The sequence below is a fragment of the Aspergillus homomorphus genome (genome assembly GCF_003184865.1).
Source record: "Aspergillus homomorphus CBS 101889 unplaced genomic scaffold BO97scaffold_1, whole genome shotgun sequence".
Classification (NCBI taxonomy): Eukaryota; Fungi; Ascomycota; class Eurotiomycetes; order Eurotiales; family Aspergillaceae; genus Aspergillus; species Aspergillus homomorphus.
Window position 1 is genome coordinate 1,338,096 of NW_020291887.1, and position 19,260 is coordinate 1,357,355.

Below are 19,260 nucleotides of genomic sequence, written 5' to 3' on the forward strand. Positions count from 1 at the left end.
AGGGAACAAACAAGAGGTCATATCCGCCAGACAGCAGCCGTGCCTGCGTTACATAATAATCACCCTACGGACGCCATGCGTCGGATTGCGGGGGAGAATCTCCCTTCCAAGTGCCCCAAGTGCCCCAAATGCCCCTAAAGTGCAAGTATGGGAGGGGAGGGGGGCGGGCAGTGGTAATTGATTGGTCTCCTATGACCCATGCAGGATCGCCTCCGTCCGAGATTGCGGAGAGAGCTTACCCGCTTTAAGACTAAAGGACCTGTCCGTCAGCCCTCTTCTGCCTTGCGCCGGCATCAACTCCAACTCCTCTCCTGTCCATCCCTCTCCCACATGCGCACACACGCACACTGGTTCAAATCGGTTCCACCTCTCCCTTCTTCCTCATCATCCATTCTCAATTCCTGGCTCACAAACCAGAAATGATTCATGGACTCGATGACCGTGACGGTGGTGGTGAAACAGAGTTCACGCAGGTTGAAAGAGAAACTGATTATGAACCGGTCTCCATCCGTGGGTTCGGACTCGCTGGCTTTCCCAACCGACCTCTCAGAAGCGATGGGTGTGTTGTACCCTGGTCCATAGGAGCAAATCGAGTTACACTAAGAGAGCGAGAGCAGCAGCCAGATTGAATCCCCCGCTCGGACAGGACGGAAATCAAACACCATGATGTCTTTCCCTCTTCTCCAACTGGTTCGGAATCTGAGAATGCCCTCCCCTCCTTCAACATGACAGTCCCCAAAAATATTCGCCACAACCACCACATCCTCATATGTGGCTTTCCCAATCCCCCGCGCCCAGGCATTAACCCAACCACTAATTGATTAAAAACTATATTGTGATTCAAAAGCGCCAGGTACCACCAAAGTCCTGCCCCTCAAGCGAACAGCATTTAGGTTGTTCCTCCGGCTCCGATGCGTGGCGATTCCCATCTTCAGGCATCATGCTGGGAGGAGCATGATCTCCAAAAGCAATTCTAGACCACTTGCTGACAGGAGAAGCATGACGGTACACGACCAGCAACCCAGCCTTAAGCTTCATTGGCGGACATCTGAACAATCTATACGCATTCATTGTTATGTTTGTGATTCGAATGGAACCAGGGTGATCCTGCCCATTGATACTATTGATCCTCTCCCTCCGAGCATGATGTCATGCGACTTTTTCTTCTCTGGTCGGCTTCAACGTAGATGGCTGCACAGTGGGAGATAGGTATTGTCGATCGGACTGAGGGTCTGTGGAGGCGACTAGGTAGGTGCTCGTCGGCGTTCGGCTCTGTAGTATCCCTCCTATCGCGCTTCGGCGAGACATGCCACCAAGGATGTCAATCCATCGGTACCGGTGGCCGCTATTAGTCTGAAAGCTTAGCTGTGTAGAAGAATTGCGTAGTGTGAAGACTAAAGGCCTAGTGAGGGTAGGTTGGAGCTGGCGAGTGGGGTAGCGGACTGACTATCTAGCACAGCATAGGATTTTGCTATCTAGATGCGCTGGAAGTAGTTGGTTACACAACTGCGAGGAAGAGAGAATGACGAAGCTTTTTCGCCGCTCGCCGTCGTGAAGGATCGATGCCAGAGATTGACTGTCATCGCTGGGGATATCACAAGAGATGTGAAGAGGGCTTTCTATGGCTGGGCTGTTGCACAGGTTCGCTTGGCCCAACGAGGGGGAACAACTCTAAGTCTAGCTGTGATGCGGTTTGCACCAAATGCAAAGATGAGCAGGGCGAGCAGGTCCTTTTCATCAAGCAATGAATGAATGAACTAAGGTAGAGTACAGAATCGCCGTTAGAAACTACGGAGCGTAGAAATGCTCAACAGGAGTGCAGCATACGATCTATATGTCATCAAAGCAGCCTTTATAAATGCATCAAGCTTGTTCTATTCTGGCGACATAAAAAAGTATACCCGGTATATCCAATCTCAAAATAAAAATACAACCACAAAAAACTACTGTCCCCTTAGACAGCCGAATCCAGCGTCCCCTTACCCCCCGTCGACGCCGTAGCAGCGGGGCCCTTCTGCTGGCGCAACTTTTCCTCGAACTTAGCGAACTCATGCATGGAGATCTCCTCCTCCTGATCCATCACCTGCTCGACGCCCTGGACTTCCTCAATCTGTCGTGTACACAACGATTAGCCAAATGCCCACCTTTCTGATCCCCAAGGAAGACTTACATAATGCATCAACATGGACTCGATACCATTCTTCAGCGTCACCGTACTGGAATCACAGGTGCGACAGGCGCCACGCAACTTGAGCAGCACGATGCCATTCTCGAAGCCCCGGAAGTCGATGTCGCCGCCGTCCTCCTGGATGGCGGGGCGGATGCGCGTGTCCAGCAGCTCCTTGATCATGCCGACGACCTCATCGTCCTCCTCGTTGAAGCGCAGCGAGTCCGACTCGCCGCCCTCCTGCGCGGCGCCCTCGCCGGTCTTGGCCACGGTGTTGACGATCGACTCGCCCGACGTCACCGCCTGGGTGATCAGGCTGAACACCTCGGGCTTGATGTGCGCCCAGTTTGAGTCCGCCGCCTTGGTCACGGTGATGAAGTCCGGTCCGTAGAAGACGGAGGTGACGCCCTCGACGTTGAGGAGCTGCGCCGCCAGCGGGGAGGGGTGCGGGGGCGCGAGGGTCGAGCGCGGCGAGAGGTATTCGAGGAAGGTCGTGGGGAAGTTCTCGGGGAGGACGCGGTGGTTAGGGATGAATTTAAGGGCCTGGGGGGATAGTCACAGAAATGTCAGCCAATTTTCCTAGAAGACTTGGGAGGGCGAAGACTCAAAACAACATACATCGGGGTTCGGAGTGTTCTCCGTCTGAATGAAGATCGTGCGCTTGCTCGTCGGCGCCGGGCCATTCACCCGGGCCTGCACGAGAGAGTGGTGGTTAGGCTGCAGGGTAGGCCGGCGGCGTGTCTCTGACGGGGTGATCGCAGGCAATCGTGCTGAACGGTGGACGCTGCGGTAGGAACTGAATACCGTGGGCCGGGCGAAGCGGGAGGTCTCAACGGCTCCGGCACCGCTCGTCAATTTGTTGCCGAAGAGGGCAGTGCGTCGAAGCATATTCCTTCCGGAGGTGGAGCTAATAGACATGTTTGCTGTTGTAATGTGATGAACAGACTTGTTATCTACAATGGCAAAATCCGTTCGGAGGAGATGTTGGGAGGAGGAGCGATAATACTTTCTCCCGACCGCCCGGCCTCTGACGCAATGAGCTACACGTGACCGTCGGCATCGGATGGGATTGATGACAAATTGCAGAATCCTCCGGCCAATCAGATTCTTACCGTTTGACATCTTTGCCGATGCCGGGAGACGGCCCGGATCTTCAAAAATATGCATTGTGTGACTCCGTATTGGCCAGCCAAAGCCAACCGAGCATTGATGGCCATTTGTACTAGGTGACAGACTTGCAACATTTGGTTCATTGTACCGAGTAGAAGTAGCAAATATCTGTATGCGCTCAGGGTCTTTGACTCAGGCTGGGTGTGTTGAACACCTCAGCGGCAACCCTCATCGGCATAGTGGCTAGCAAGAGCCGTGAGGTCGACAGCCGTTAGATATCTCCTAAGGACCTCCTGACGATCAGCTATAAACGATATATACTCGTACAGTTGGGTCATGTTTGAGTTTCATCGGTCGTCAGTGGCCGATAATGTGAAAGAGCTAGTCAACCATCGGCAACAATAGAATTTGAGCAGTCAAGTGAAGAGATGCGATGTCAACAACCTCTTGGACGGACATGGAGCAGAATCGGAAACTGATCCGTCGCAGGATGCATTACAAAGTATACGAGATCACGCATGAAGAGGCAGCCGGATCAAGATAGACGGCTTCCCAGGCGTCTTCTGCATCGCAAAGCAATTCCAGTGGAACGTCAGGTGCCATGCATGTATCATGGATGCAGCAAATTGTTTTCCAAAAGACCAATCCCTGGTGGAAACAGGGATGGCAAGTTGGCCGCAGGTAGCCATCTGTTTGATAAGAGCCGAACATCCTGCCAGCCAGTCGGTAAGTTCGTCCGCAGACCCAGGTTGCACAGCGCCACACGATGAGTTTATTTGCAAGGTCAGCGCGGTATAAATACTAGCAGCTTTGCGTCACTCCGCTACATCGTACAACCAGCCTGTTCAACATCAGCTGCTCGGACATTGCACGACAGCAAGCAATCTACGAATCGTTTCATATCAAGGGAACTGACAGCGACGTATTTGAGTTGACGGTGGGACCATTTCCTTCCCGGTCATTCTCTTTGGTTTGTCCGCCGCATTGAATGGTGACCCACTGCCTTGCACCGTGACATGTGCAATCCATTCCATAAGACCCGGAAGCGACTATTGGATGAAGCTGTGTCCTCATCAAGCTACAGGAATATCTAGGTGTACTTGGCTAAGCAGGAATTTTTCCCTCGTATGATTGAAACGCGCGTAGGTTATGATACATGCTTGGATCTCTACCTAATCAGATCCTGTCGTGTATTACTCCCAACAAATGCTATCTAGATTTCAGCCTGCAGCTGAGATGGTCATGATCTTTGTAACATCCGGGCGTTGGGGTTTGAAATTAACACATTCTTTGTTTGTTAGAGAAGAGCCAAGCACCGAGCTAAAAAGATGAAACATGCCATTTGCAAGTCAAATACCACAGATTCAGCAGGCTATTCAGGCACGCAAACAACAAGTATCCCACTGCAAAGATTACCGGCTGCCGTAGTGTTTTGTTCCAACAGAGCTCCTTCCCATGCCGAAGGTCAGCATCTGCACAATACTCCTCAGGCAATGCTTCCATTGATCTGTGGGCCAGAGTCGCAGTCCGAGATTCCGTCCCATATCATCATTATCTTCGTTTAACTTCAATTGGCGATTTTCGTATCCCTCCAGAAGTGCCGTCGCCATCTACTTAGGGCCTGTACACTGCAATGCCCACAGATATATTCCATCCAGGAGTTTCTCGGTGGATCTTTGGTGACGCTTATAAATCGATCTCCCAGCCATCGAGCCACCATTGTGAATGACCGCGACATAAGTCTGCAGAAGCCATGCATATCTGCTTGTATCTCACAGCTGGCCCATAGTCGCATCTGTGCAGATAAGTTGGTTCATGGCAACAGAGCCATCACAACAAGTTAGGGCCTGATTGCAGACACCTTAAGCTCTCCAGCCCGTACGACGCTTCCTTAATTCATGACGATAGTGCAATTATGTTAATCTCCCTTATTCTTGGCTGTTTTCACCTTGCGTCTATGGGGTAGGCTGCGATGGCTTGCAATGGTGAGTCCGCCTGGTGACTGACAGTGGCCTGACCGCCTTCCTGAAGCGTCCACGCTAGGCCCGATTCATCTCCCAAAATGCAACTTTGCGCGAAGCAGATGTCTAATCCTGTAATCAACTCGGCGAAGCATCTGGGTTCCCTCACGCTGTGATCGGCTGCGGCAGGACCATGGTCGTCGAAATCAATCATTACGCTTGAAGCACGTAGGAAAAAGAGTTTGCCATAAAATGCCGGGCACTTGCGAGGTCTGCGAGTCGGAACCATCCAAATATCGATGCCCGACCTGCAAGTTGATGAGGTATGTGCAAGCCCCTTCTCGTGCTGTCTCGCGGCACGCAACCCAAGTCAAGTCAAATACTGTCAGGTCGGGCGAGGACTGACTGTTGTCTCTAGTTGCTCTCTCGCGTGCACGCAATCCCATAAAATCTATTGTGCTCCGAAGGCACCGTCGCCGAAGCCGTCGGAAGACCAAGCGCCCCTTGATGCTGTCAACGGCGACGCACCCGAGGCTGAAACGCCTCAAACCGAGACCGGACTCGACATCAGAACCTTAGGATCATCGACTCAGCTCAAAGAGCTGCTCGATCGCTTCCCTTCCCTCCGGGATCAGCTGCAGGACATCTACCAGGCTACATTGGAGGAGGAATGGCAGGAGACACAACCGTACGCTGGCCGGTCACGGGGATTCGGGAAGGGCAAAGCAATGCATCGCCATCGGGGACCCTGGACACGTGAGAAAGGTTTCAATCGCGGGGTGGGCAAAGTTAGAAAGCTCCGGGAGCGATGCGAAGAGGGTGACGAGGTCAGTCGGAAAGCTGAAGGCTATATGCGGTTCATGGCCTTGATCACCGGAAACCAGTTACCTGAGGCTGCCTGAGAATGCGCCTGTCTGGTTTATGGTGCAGACTGCAGCGGCAATCCGTCGCGCCCAATCGGACTGCAGGTTTTTCGATGTTCCTCCGTGGTGGCAATCTACTACGCCCTGCCGCAGAAAGTTGCCAAGCTGCGCGCAGTGCAGCCAGAGCTTGACCAGCCGACCAGGCCCATGCTGTTTCACATAACAGCGAGCCTCGATTCCCTCCTTTGAGGACACGTATGAGGCACTTTAGCTGAAGATCGCAGTGATGCCTGAATAGTCATCCACCACGACCTAATCATAGAAGCTACATGCATACAAACAGCATAGCGCTTAGAAATGCCATCAGTGAGCAATATTTCAATATTGGGAATTGATAGACGAGAGCAGCACACTCATTCGTTCAAACTGGCGCCTCTATGTGTAGCGTAATAACGTAGGCCTGAGTCCGGATGAGGCTGCAGTCAGCGGCTATCGGTAACCGAGAGCCATGAAGTTGGAAGGCAGATAAGCTGTTTCGCCGCCACGCAGCGGATCGTCGTGGTTGGACTCCGGGAGCAGTCAAATGATCATTAATCCAGACTCCGGGGAAAACCAGAGAGCCAATCACTGCGCGTTTCGAAGACAATCTGGGGTCCCGCTACCAATAGCATAAATGGACTTTCCCTGGTTGCTGGTCGCATTTCTGGAGCTGAAGATCAGGCTGTGCATCGACTCCATCCCGAGCGATTTACCCGCACGAGGCTTTGAGGGAAGGTCAAGGATTGAGGTATAGGCGGGGGATCCGACCAAATGGGGATGCTCCGTCAGGGAAAGGTCAACTTGACTGGTAGTCAATTTGACCGAAAGATCTTCAATCTCACGTTTTTCCCAATTTGTGGCTGGTTCTCGGCTCTTGTCGCGTACTTTTGTTGGGAGTGTGTTCAAGCGGGGGATTAGTGATTGGAATTATTGGGAATGGAATTGTCGGGGTAAAGAATTGAACCTTGGGTAGTAGGAGTGAAGGGGATCGGATACCAATTTCTCTCCCTTTTCAACTCCCGTACCGTTCAACCTGCAATCCCTCTATTCTCGTTACTTCTTTTTCTCTCTCGCTGTCTATCTATCGGCCTGCCCACCCCCCTCCTGTGTGACCGACAGGAATGCTGAGTGTCCGTCAGTTTTACGACTGCCTCGTGTTGCTAAATATAATCCTCCGCAGTAGCCAGGACTAGGCCCCAAAAGCCCTTCCTGCCCACTCGGCCCCCAGTTGACTTGTACTGCTTGCTGCTTGCTCTCTTTCTCCGACTTCCGTCTGAGTCTCTCCTCTTCCTACTCCCCTCTCTCCCCAAGTGCTCTGTCTCCCTCTCTCACTCGCATACTCTCTCCCCTTCCCTCTCCGATCTATTGTACCCTTTGCCTACTTGTCTCCTTCCTTTTCTCCTCGCAATCAATCCTTCAACCAATTCTCTCGTCAGACTGTGCTACTTGAGCTGGACACCCCTAGAATTGCTCAGCATAAATCCCACGAGGGGCTCAGCTGAATTGTTCGGTATCTTGTTACGGCCGCGGGAAGACCAATCAGAAGCGGAAGAGAAAAAAAAGAACATCAACCTGGGCCAGACAACGGGCGGCGGAAAAACGACCAAACAAAAGATTCCCACCCCCTTCAACTGGCGCTACGCCTCTTCTCTTTGATCGTTGTTTCGCTCCGTCAATTGATTGCAGCAGGACGGTCATCATCAATTGCTAGACTTCCCCTCTACTTACTTAACCGGTGCAAGCGACAATGGATGAGCTGTTGTGTTCGCGTCCCTCACTCACCTAGCCGTTGAAACCTCACGCTGTCGCACCTTCTGTGTTTGCTCGACCGGACCCTCATTTGGCCCGCGGCTACTGTCCAACCGTTCGCGCACTGTCATTTTCCCCCTTGATCGATCCCTCATGAATTCCCAACTTCCGAATAGAGAGCGAGCGGTGTCCAGCGACAGGGCGGAGGCCGCGCCCGTCCCGCAAAGACCGGGGCTCCCCAACCGCACCATCTCCGCTCCCGCTGGGGGCCTGTATAAGCTCGATCCGGCCAGAATGGCCATGGACTCGGCCAAAATGGAGCGGACTCTAGTGGAGGAAGATGAACGGTCTCCATCGGCTGAAGGACACAGGAGCTCGTCGGCCCGTTTCGGTGGTGAGGTGAGCCAACCTCCGTTCCTACATTTTCTGTTGGGAATTATATCCTGCGGCATCATGGTCTGACAAGATTCTTGCATCTCAAGCAGGCCTTAGCGGATTCACTCGGAGAACACGGACTCCCATTGAGTCATGCCGGCAATGAGGTGAGCCCTACCTTGCGAAAGCTTCTTCGACGCATAGCTGACCAGACCTTTTGACGCAGTCCATTCGGAAACCGAATTTCCCCCATGTGAGCATCGCCGTGGTTGGTCCAGATCATGTGGGCAAATCAACTTTCATTGAAAGCGCACTGGAGATGAAACACTCCCTTTCCTCCCGGACAATGACAAAGAAGATGTCCCTTGATGGGACAGTCTACCTCGTTCGACTACTGGAGATAGATACACTGGAGATCTCGATCGGAAGCAATGGCGAGGTCCAATGGCCACGGTTAGGAAATGATACACCTCCCTCCGTTGATGGGGTGCTTGTTCTTCAAGACGTGACTCAACCTGCAAGCCTTGCCAACATTAAAGGCCTACTAGGTGCGTGCCCTTGTTCTGAGCTACGATCGTAGCTCGTTCGTGGTGGAAATGTGTATGCTGATGTTTGCAGCCGCCTTGGACGCTTCCTGCATACCTCATAAATTGGTTGCAAGTAAATGCGACATGCAAACCCCTAATAGTCCAGTTGAGCCAGTCATGGATGGCTATGAGATTCTTCGCACCTGCCCCGATTCACCACGGTCGCAGAAGATGTGTATTGCCCTGGTTTTGCGATCCGTTATCAGCGACAGGAATGGTAAGTGCTTCGAAGAACGAATTTCCCCATCTTTGAACTCGTTACGCAACAAACAATATGTTGTCAATTGTGTGCCATTTGATCCAAGTCTGCCATGACTCACTCAAATTATATCCACCTTTGCGTTGTTGTTGTTACTTGTCGGCTGTGGCCCGTCCATAGCGATGGTCCACCAGATGTCGCGCTAGTCCGCGGCACGGCCTCCGCCTAGCGCTCGCATTCGGACTTCCGAGACCCGCCCATCCCCAGAACGCAGGCGCAGCAGCAACAACGCCACCCCGATCCTCTCTTCCTCTATTCCGCCTGGCCTGGAACCTTCTGTGTCGATGCTAACTGTTCTCCTTTTCAGCTGCAGAGTACTCATCTGATCGTACTGTCACACCGGGCTGGCGTCATAGTCGTGCCAGCTCAGAAACCCCCACATCCGTGTTCTCGGGAGCCGCAGGCGGCCCAATTACAGGAGCTCTGGACCCAGGGGTCGATGGGTACGGTGTAGATCGTCAACTGACCGACTCAACTCCCTCTAATGGACAAGGCCCACGCTATGCCCGGAGCAACTCACACCCTCTGCGACCGCACACGCCTCCCTCGGGACGACTGAATCAGCGCAAGCCTTCAGCGCCGGGAGAATCATCCCCGGGCAAAGATTTTAATCGACAGCATCGGCTTCATGCGGCCTGGCGCAACAGTGGTGGGTCGGACGCTTTCAGTAGCTTCATCGAAATGGGAGAAGAGATGGATGGGCCCCGAAGCATTCCGTCGAGCCCAGGAAGCAAAGACAAGACGCCGAGTGAGAGCTCTTCCAATGAGAATGGCTTTACCTTCGATGAGCTGGTCGATCGGCTAGTCGCACAGCCAATGTCGAAGCATGACTCTAAATTCGCATCGATCTTCCTGTGCCTGTACCGCAAATTTGCCGCCCCTTCCTCTTTACTGAGCGCTTTGATCAATCGATTTGAGCGGAATGAGCGAGAAACCTCCGATCAGCTTACGCGCATTGCCGACCAACTGAGACTACTTACCGTCATGGCCCAGTGGGTGTCAGAGTATCCAGGTGATCTGGCCTATCCCAAGACGCGGAAACGGATCACTGATTTTGTCGCCAACCTGGAAAAGAGCCATTTCTATATGTTTGCGGCCAAAGAGATTGGGTCGTATCTTGAGGTCAACACCGAGGATGATAATATCGGGTGGCCGTTTAGAGACGGTGAGGTGGAGGAGTTTGATCCAACCGAGCCTACTTTTCAGTACTCGGGTCGAAGCTCGCCGTCAATCTTCCTGGGACCTCCTCCGCTGAGCGATGAGGGTGATGAAGAGGAAGAGGATCCGATCTACAATATGAGTGCGTTGGACCTCAGTGAGGGCGCACTAGAGTCTGGTTCGAGGCTGTCGGCGTCCATGACGAACTCTTTCACAGCGGAAAAGCCCGGGACTGTGGCAAGCCAGTCGTTCACGGCACTCAACATTGAGTCAGCTCAGAGAGAGGCTTCACATTTGAATTTGACGCCCCGCATTCCGTTGACGAAGGTGCAATGGCGGCAATTCATGGAAATTCCCGATGAAGATTTTGCTCGGGAATTGACGCGCATTGACTGGATCATGTTCAATTCTTTCCGCCCACGAGACCTCGTCCGACATGTTAGCATCACCGGTGCGGACAAAGACAAAATTCACAGCCTCAAGCATGTCAATCGGATGATCAAACAGTTCAACCACGTGGCATTCTTTGTTGCAAGCGTCATTCTCCTGCGCGACAAGCCTAAACACCGGGCCAAGGCGCTAGAAAAATTCATGAACGTTGCATTTGTAAGTTGATCCGCGGAGTGTCTTCGTGTGTTTGAACTAATGTGGTTCGATAGAAACTTCGAAGACTGAACAACTACAACTCCCTTGGGGCTCTTATTGCTGGAATTAATGGAACTCCGGTACATCGGCTTTCCCAGACTCGGGAGCTGGTGCCGATGCAGACGCAGAAAGACTTCATGAGGCTGGTCATCCTCATGGGAACACAAAAGAGCCACTTTGCATATCGCCTGGCGTGGGACAACTCATTCGCAGAGCGGATCCCGTTCCTGCCGCTGCATCGACGCGATCTGGTTTCCGCCGAGGAAGGAAACAAGACGTTTGTGGGCGACACGAAGAACCGAATCAATTGGCGCAAGTTCGAGGTAATGGGTGAAGTGGTGCTGGGGATCCAACGAAGCCAGAAGACGCCATATCCACACCTTGCCAAATTCGACGAAGTGACTCGCCTGATCTTGGACATCAAGCTATCTGGTGATGAAGAGGTATGGTTCCGTGCTCTGACTTGGACCGAGATTTGTCTAACTGTGAGCAGGATTTGTATACACGTAGTATGCAGGTAGAACCCTCCGCTGGCGGTGATACTGGACGGAAGAAGTTTGGCTGGCTGCGATCCTAGGGACGCGGCAAATAATGACCACAACGGAGATACAGCGCGCAAGAACGCAGGCTGACGAGGACCATGAATGTTACGATCGTCGTTTTGATGATGTACATACATACATACACTTTTTGACCATGTAGTTACTATATCACCATTATTACACACTACCTACACAGGATAGCTAGTCTGCACCAGAGTGAACGGGGACGGTAGATCACGTGATACAACCGGCCCGACCTTCCACTCTCCGTAGCCGATAGGAAATGATAGCAAAGTTGCTCGGTCTTCAACAAACCAAACCAGACCATCACACCCCGTCTTCCACACAGCGCAACTCAAAGAAACCAACGCCTCCACCTCCTATTCTAGACACACACACACACACCCTCTGAGAGAAGAAAAAAAAAACAATGGCCACCTCAACAATCACAGCCGCAAAATCCACCTACCGCGCTCTCCTCCGCGAACTCCCGCGCCGCACGATTGCCACCCCGCCCACGCCCCTCCACAGCAGCATCCGCGCAATGTACCAAGTGCAAGGCGATGCGTCCACGGCGAAAAGCAGCAGCAGCAGCGACGAGCAAACCGCCACGCTGACGGCCCGGTTGCAGGAGGCGGAGCAGTTCGCGCTGTATGCCCGCGCGCAACGGCAGTATTCCGCGCTCGTTGAGCGGTATAACCCCGGTAGCTGGTTGGATGAGGAGGAGAGGATCCGGTTGACGGCGAGGCGGGTGGGGTTGGATTTGCCGATTGAGGAGGGGGAAAGGAAGGATTAATCTGGGGTGGTCGTTTGGTTGGGGTGGCTTTGGGGACCCTGAGAAGGATCGGATTAGGTGGGATGCTAGGTTTTGGGGGCCTCGAGGCTCGGGGGAAGACGGGGTGTATTACTGGGTGCTGGGGTAATGAGTATGCATAAGGGAGCGGGGTTGTTGGGGTTGGTGATGCCCTATAGATTGTCTTGCATGAGGATTGTGGAGTTTGGGGTTTGAATCTTTCCTGTTCCTGTTTGTGGATGTATATTATTGTGTATTTATGGACTGAATTTATGGACTGAAAGTCAAGAGGTCTATAGACTTTGGTATATGCTGGTCTATGTGGTGTCGGCGGAGGTATGAGGCTGTTCTCCCGTCTAGTAATTACACTCTGTGTCGTGATTGCTGCTGCAGCAATGATCCTGGCGGGATGAGTGGCTGTCCTGTTGCTGTCAGGTATTGTTCAGTCCGTCGGAGTGTCCCTCGGCTTTAGTATCTCGTCTAATTCGGCAGTGGTGTCTTCTTCATCCAGACCACCCTCTCATCCTCCGAGCTCGACCTTCTCCATCTGTCGCCGCAGCGTCGAACTACTCTCCTCCTCTTCCAAGCCCACCTCCATCTCAATGGCCGTCCGCGGCCGGTTCTTGTTCAAGCCCTCGAGCAATGTGCACGCCTTGCACACCCGCTGACTGGAGATATACCCGCAGCGCTCACACTTGCCCAGTACCTGCGACTTGACTGCGTTCTTCTTCCTCTTTCCTCCCGAGACCGATGCCACCGTTACCTCCGTCTCGCGCTCAGTCGCGGCCTCGTCCTCAGCTAGCTTCTTCTCCATCTCCGCCATCTCTCCGCCTCGCGTCCGCCCACTCTGACTCCCGCACCCCGTCGTCTCCGCCGCCTCCTCATCGGCCGCGGCTCCGGACCCGCGCACCTCCGCCGGCACCAACTCCGCCATATCCTCCCCACTGCGCACAATATCCAGAATCGAACTCGGCCGAATCTTCTCCAAATCCTTAATCAACGTGCGGGCACTGCCCCTAAAAGCCTCAGGCGAGTAAATGCACTCGGTACTGAAATAGTCCAACTGCTTGTGGTGCGCATACAGCACAATCTCCTTCTCATAGGCATACTTCAGCGGCTTGCTGCGCTTAATATCCGAGGCCGCCGATCCAGTAACAATACTAGTACCGCGCGCCAAGCGGGGCAGATCCCCGCGCAGCAGATTCATCATGACAGTCTCAGCGACATCATCGGCATTGTGACCGGTAACGACATGGCGGATGCCCAGACGCTCGGCGCCGCGGTCCAGCGCCTGCCGACGGAACACGCCGCAGTAGGTGCAGTTGCCCTTCTTGCCGACCTGGGCCACGACCTGGTCCATGGTCCAGCCATACAGCTCGCCATATCCCAGAATCACCAGCGGCATGGCGTACTGCTCGGCGTTGCGCTTGACGGTCTCCAGGCTGTCGTCGCGGTAGCCCTTGATGCCCTCGTCGATGGACAGCAACGTCAGCTCCAGGCCGTAGTCGTGGCGCTCGTTGAGCGTCTTCAGCACCGACGCCAGCACCGTGCTGTCCTTGCCGCCGCTGGCGCCGATCGCCACCCGCTCGCCGCGCTGGAACAGCCGCGTCGATGTGATCGTCTCGTGCACTTCCGCTTCGAAGATCGCCAGGAAGCATGTCCGGCACAGCTTTTGCCGGTTCTTCGGCCGGATGATCACCGCCCGCTCGGCGTGGCAGTTCGCGCAGGGGGACGGAGGCATTTTTCGGGCCGGGTTCTGGGTCCGTATTGGTTTGTTGGGTGTATCGATTATTGTATGTCGATCGGGAGGGGAGGCGTGGAATGAGGGGGCAAGGCAATTTTCTGGAGGCGGCCGCGCGGGTGGGTTCGAGGAATTGGAATAATGTTATCGATAAGAAAAGCGGATTGATTAGTCATGCTTTTGTTTGGCTTGTTTGTTTCAACCCTATGCTCCTGGTAAACAATCTCCAGTCCAGCCCCCATGCAGCACAGAACAGTAAGCATTGGATATCAAAACATGATTAGATATATTTTTAAAGTTCTATCGACCAATGCCCCCAGACAGAAGGCCAGAAAGAGGTCTGCCGACCGATTCAAAATCTAAGGACAACAAAAGAATCTTAAGGTAGTATACACATTTGCTCTTTTCATCTTCGTGACAAACTCAGCCTACACACGCTTCAATCCTCTCAACAAGCTCAGCTTAGACAGTCCGCTTAGAACTTCCCCTTGAGCAAGTTGGAGATCATCTCACGACCGGTGATGCGCGAGGTAGCCCACAGCGTCGGGAAGTCCAAGGTGCTGGAGAAGGTGTCGGCGTAACCGAAGAACAGCATGGGCGGGATCCAGCCGCGGGCGTACTCGAGCGCGAAGCAAGACGCGTCCATCTTGTACTGCTTGACCTCGCCGCGGCGCAGGTGGTGCACGCTGCCCTGCGGGTAAACCTCGGGCTCGTAGGCGCCCGGCACGTACGCCAGCTGCGTGCCCTGCAGGATGTTGAAGTAGTCGTCCGCCGTGTGGCGGCCGGTGTGACCCTCGGTGCCGATGGCGGTTCCTGAGTTCCCGGGGGAGGTTAGCCTGTGGTCTGGAAAGAGTATGGGTGGTGGACTAGATTTATAAAAATGGGAGGTGAGGCCGTTGAGTATTTTGGGGGGGGAAGGGTGGGTGGAGATTTGCGCGGGTTTGTATTACCAAAAATGATCAGGTACTCCGTGATACCTAATTAATTAAGAGAGGGGACCATAGGTTAGTTATCAGGAGGACTGGGATAATTATAGAATGGTAGGACGAAGGGGGGACGCACTAGCATGGATGATATACATGGCGCCCATGGCACCGCCGGCGTTGTTGAACACCCATTCCTCTTCGTGGTTGATGTAGGTGCCGGGAGTCTTCTCGTCCAGCTCGGCGACAATATAGTTCACGACAGCGCGGGTGTCGTTGCCGTGGGCGGCAATGGCGCGCTGGGAGAGGTCGTGCAGGTGAGCGTGGTCGAAGATGTAGAATTGCTCCAGGCGGGCGTTCAGGTAGTTGTACAGGCCGGAGAAGAGGGCGAAGAGGGCCACGGCGAGACTAATGGCACGCATGGCGATGACGGTTAATTGCTGCGGAGTGCAATTGACCGGTGGAGTGGAGAGAGTGGAGGGTGTTGGGTGAGGATAGGGAGAGAGTGTATAATGGATGGATGGTGTTTGAATGGGCCGATGGATTGTTTTTCTTTCTCCGAGGCCGTATTCTGGATCGGGACTAGTGCTGATAGCAGCAAACGCCGGGGATAAGCTTAGTAATACAGACTATGTTCTAAGGGGAAATTCTCAGCCTTGAGGCTCAGGCACCTACCACCGTTGCTACTCTTTTGTTCCTTCTCATCACCACTTGAAGATCCTGGACAGTCTGGATGTCGGTGGATTTGGCTCTTCCCAAGCATTTTCTAGACACCAGCTCTAGACCCAGTGTTCTCCATCTAGGGTCCGTTCTAGTGTCGGTTGTCCCTTCCTATCGAACCTGAGGTGGAGATTATGGATATTAAAGCATGTGCGCCGAGCCCCTGAATCTCAGCAGGTCGGAATTGCTAAGCATTTGACCTCACGCTTTGCACCTTGGTCATAAGTCAAAGTGGGTGGAAGCATGGAGTCAAGCTATCGCTAGCATTTTCTGCGGCCTGCAGCTAGTAACGCCAGAATGCTTGTACAAAGATATATTGTGCTAAGTATGTGTACCGTCTTCACGTAAATATCACTCTACTTTGCACTTCCCAGCAGATATATAGTATAGATCAGACTTCAACGCAATGGCACGTTCAATCGCAGTTCCGCGCAACAACATCGAACCCAGTCCATTATGCACATGAAGACGTGCGTCAGTTCTACCTCGGCTGCCTCATCTATGCATCCATGCGTAGTTCATCGATGAGACGGGATAATTAGCCTCTCAGAGTTAGACATGAAATGTTGTCCACTGCCAATTTAACTATACGTCAATCCGGAACCTTATTGCCGCATACATGGTTTCAAACGGGGCACCTCAGGACATGTCCAAATCCCCTGCGAATACGTAGTGCTGTCACATTGAAAGCCTTGCTGATCTTGTTGACGTTATTTGGATTCTACTGTACGATCATCCATCCGACGTCTCCGGAAGCGGTGAGAGATCCATTGCTTGGCCACAACCAACACGTGCAAGAATCATCTCTGAACTGAACCCCCGGGGACCTCATCATCAATAGGATATGAACGTTAATTAATTTCTTCCTTCCGGTTTTTCCGTCCATATAAATAGCAGATTTGGGGTCAGGCGCTGCGATCGCCTCAATGACGCCCCTTTTTGGCGAAGGCGGAATTGTTCCGGTCAATTTCTCCGGCCTTTCTTTCCCCTTATCGAATTCGAAACGGACCCGGGAAATGAAAAGGTGACGAATCCACCGACTCTCCTGGGCTAACCCACCGTTGACTCCTCTGCCGTGCTCCATCAAACTGGATGTATCGAACGTTTTCCACTCCTCTGCACGGAGCAACCCGTGGGACCGTTTCAAATGAAGAACAAGCCCGATGTTCGACCCTATCGGTCTTCTCCCTCGTGGTCCACCGGGTCCAGCGGGGATGAGAAGCCAGAAGCTTCACTCACGCTGACTGCTCAGGTCTCATTGACCAGGTTGAGACTAGTCCACCCCGTTGTTTCTGCTTGATTGATTGAAGCCACGGCCCAGACGAACAGGCTTCTCAACAGAGCCCTCCGGGATTTGTGCCATGTGGGATCGTATATAAGGCAGCTCGTTGACCTGCCATCATGTCAAGATTTCTTCTTATCAGCATCACATATTCGAGGACAGTGGACGTTGATCGTACATTGAACCCAACAAACCGACCAATTGTCTTTCCTTAAACAACCGTCTACTTTTTTCCAACATGAAGCTTTCCCTCCTTTCCCTCGCCACTCTGGCCTCGGCTGCTACCCTCCAGCGCCGCAGTGACTTCTGTGACCAGTGGGGATCCGTCACCGCCGGTGACTTCACCCTGTACAACGACCTCTGGGGCCAGGACTCCGGCAGCGGCAAGCAGTGCACTGGTGTTGACTCGTACAGTGGCGACAAGATCGCCTGGCACACCAACTGGTCCTGGTCTGGTGGCAGCAGCAACGTTAAGAGCTACGCCAACGCGGCTCTGAAATTCACGCCCAAGCAGCTGAAGAGCATCTGCAACATTCCTACCACCTGGAAGTGGTCGTAAGTGGCTTTTCGCACCGAACGGAAGGGGACAACGTGACTGACCTGACTGGACAGATACTCCGGCTCGAACATCGTTGCCGACGTGGCTTACGACACATTCCTGGCCGAATCGCCCAGCGGCTCCTCCAAGTACGAGATTATGGTCTGGCTTGGTGCCTTGGGCGGTGCTGGCCCCATCTCGTCGACTGGCTCGACCATCGCCACCCCGACGCTGGCCGGCGTCAACTGGAAGCTGTACTCCGGCCCCAACGGTGACACCACCGTCTACAGCTTCGTCGCTTCGTCCACTACCGAGGACTTCTCCGGTGACCTGAATGACTTCTTCACCTATCTGATTGAGCACGAGGGTTTGTCCAAGGACCTGTACCTGACTACCCTCGAGGCTGGTACCGAGCCCTTCACTGGCTCCAACGCCAAGTTGACCGTCTCCGAGTACACCATCTCCATTGAGGAGTAAATTCAAACCTCGAGTGTTGCGGATGGCCGACCGTATGGCGCGGACGGAACTTGACCGGAGTGGGTGGGGATGGAAGTGAGAGAATGTAGGCGCCGTGTTTCAGCTCCCTAGGCAGGATACCGGGAGGCCATTGTAGGGGTTTATAAGGTTTCCGGACGCGCTGCGCGGGGATGACGATGAGGGGTGCTTACAATCAATCAATCCAACAATGTAAATATACACACATCTATCTATACATACATTCGTCCATACACACACCCATGCATTCATCCATACATTCAGACAGTCATGCATGCATACCGATTTAGTCCCTATGCCATACATACTAAGCTACTAGCCTGGCGGTTAAGTGAAGGTCAACAACTGTTTCTAATTATTCTAATTATAACTTGTTTCCTGGAGTTCTGAGGGGGGTGGATGATAAAAATAACAGCATCAGACATCGCGCGGGCGCTTAAGTACGGGCGGCAGGTGCAGTAGCAACTAAATTAGTCTACTCTCTCTCTATTGCTCCGTCTGATCCCGCCGGCACTTCTACATGTTTCCGCAACTGGTTATGAGAAGGCAAAACCCTTGAGCTCATTGGAATGACAGCCCTTCGTTGGTGCTCCTGTCTGGACCATTCCTCCCATTACCTAGGAACTTGAGTTCTTGTCAACCAGTCAGTCTGTCCTTCACGCGTACCAGGATCGTGGCGCCGACGCGCTCACCTGCCAACCCTTGATTCCTGCATCTCGTGGCTGCTCCAATCACTGCCCTACTCCAGGCTCGCGCGCGCCAAACCCCCGACGATCGGCCCTGCGTGAGCGATGCAGGTCAAGACCACTCAGCACCCAATGCCCAACATGGTGTTGCAGCGTGTTGCAGAAAAGAAAAAGAAAAAGAAAATAAAAAAAGGTAACAATTCAGGGCAGTCAGAAAAAAAAAAAAAAAAAAAAAAGAAAAAAATCCAGGGCACCCCTCCATCCCCCCCCCCCCCCCCCCCCCCCCCCCCCCCTCATGCATACTCTGCGCGTCGCCGTCCTTGCAGCGCCAGCCTTTTCGTTGCGCGCATACTCGCCTCTGCCCACCCCCTCCTGCATACACCCTAGGGCTGTTCCTTATATGAAGCCCTCGTCGCTGGGTGGTTGAGTGCTCTTGTTCGATCTCGCCAACAGTTCATTCCTTCTCCAAACGGGGTTTCACCATCACCAGAATTAGTCTTGTCGTCTCGGTCGGTCTCTCTCTTTTGCACACTCTCTTCCAAAGACAACTTGAATTTCGCTGGTCTGGATCTTCCCCGGCATCCACTTGGTGTCTCAAAGCGTGTCTCAGTCCCAGTCACCCATCGC

General features: G+C 53.3%; 7 protein-coding genes across 7 annotated transcripts; 4 read left to right on the forward strand and 3 right to left on the reverse strand.

Moving 5' to 3' along the window:
• Positions 1-1,867: 1,867 nt before the first annotated feature.
• Positions 1,868-3,173, reverse strand: BO97DRAFT_402149 (NifU family protein). Its single transcript, XM_025694422.1, has 3 exons — positions 2,786-3,173; positions 2,171-2,710; positions 1,868-2,110 (listed from the first exon to the last, which is right to left on the reverse strand). Exons 1-3 carry the CDS (start codon positions 3,083-3,085, stop codon positions 1,955-1,957), a joined length of 996 nt encoding a protein of 331 aa, XP_025556742.1. The 5' UTR covers positions 3,086-3,173; the 3' UTR covers positions 1,868-1,954.
• A 2,215-nt stretch (positions 3,174-5,388) lies between these two features.
• On the forward strand, positions 5,389-6,463 carry BO97DRAFT_439470 (zinc finger HIT domain-containing protein). The gene is made up of 2 exons (XM_025697989.1): positions 5,389-5,561; positions 5,657-6,463. The coding sequence occupies exons 1-2, from the start codon at positions 5,491-5,493 to the stop codon at positions 6,138-6,140; spliced, it is 555 nt and encodes a 184-aa protein (XP_025556743.1). The 5' UTR covers positions 5,389-5,490; the 3' UTR covers positions 6,141-6,463.
• A 1,579-nt stretch (positions 6,464-8,042) lies between these two features.
• On the forward strand, positions 8,043-11,490 carry BO97DRAFT_419827 (putative Ras guanyl-nucleotide exchange factor RasGEF; the record flags this gene model as incomplete). The annotated part of the gene is made up of 7 exons (XM_025696596.1): positions 8,043-8,288; positions 8,375-8,431; positions 8,491-8,812; positions 8,883-9,068; positions 9,418-10,874; positions 10,928-11,356; positions 11,407-11,490. 7 exons carry the CDS (start codon positions 8,043-8,045, stop codon positions 11,488-11,490), a joined length of 2,781 nt encoding a protein of 926 aa, XP_025556744.1.
• A 272-nt stretch (positions 11,491-11,762) lies between these two features.
• Positions 11,763-12,517, forward strand: BO97DRAFT_402152 (LYR motif-containing protein). The gene has a single exon (XM_025694423.1). It carries the CDS (start codon positions 11,886-11,888, stop codon positions 12,249-12,251), a length of 366 nt encoding a protein of 121 aa, XP_025556745.1. The 5' UTR covers positions 11,763-11,885; the 3' UTR covers positions 12,252-12,517.
• Positions 12,518-12,548: 31 nt separating this feature from the next.
• BO97DRAFT_402153 (putative PP-loop ATPase superfamily protein) lies at positions 12,549-14,096 on the reverse strand. The gene has a single exon (XM_025694424.1). It carries the CDS (start codon positions 13,987-13,989, stop codon positions 12,769-12,771), a length of 1,221 nt encoding a protein of 406 aa, XP_025556746.1. The 5' UTR covers positions 13,990-14,096; the 3' UTR covers positions 12,549-12,768.
• Positions 14,097-14,271: 175 nt separating this feature from the next.
• erg2 (C-8 sterol isomerase ERG2) lies at positions 14,272-15,426 on the reverse strand. The gene is made up of 3 exons (XM_025699621.1): positions 15,052-15,426; positions 14,940-14,966; positions 14,272-14,802 (listed from the first exon to the last, which is right to left on the reverse strand). The coding sequence occupies exons 1-3, from the start codon at positions 15,332-15,334 to the stop codon at positions 14,465-14,467; spliced, it is 648 nt and encodes a 215-aa protein (XP_025556747.1). The 5' UTR covers positions 15,335-15,426; the 3' UTR covers positions 14,272-14,464.
• Positions 15,427-16,934: 1,508 nt separating this feature from the next.
• Positions 16,935-17,979, forward strand: xgeA (putative endoglucanase). The gene is made up of 2 exons (XM_025689868.1): positions 16,935-17,469; positions 17,527-17,979. Exons 1-2 carry the CDS (start codon positions 17,153-17,155, stop codon positions 17,927-17,929), a joined length of 720 nt encoding a protein of 239 aa, XP_025556748.1. The 5' UTR covers positions 16,935-17,152; the 3' UTR covers positions 17,930-17,979.
• Positions 17,980-19,260: the final 1,281 nt, after the last annotated feature.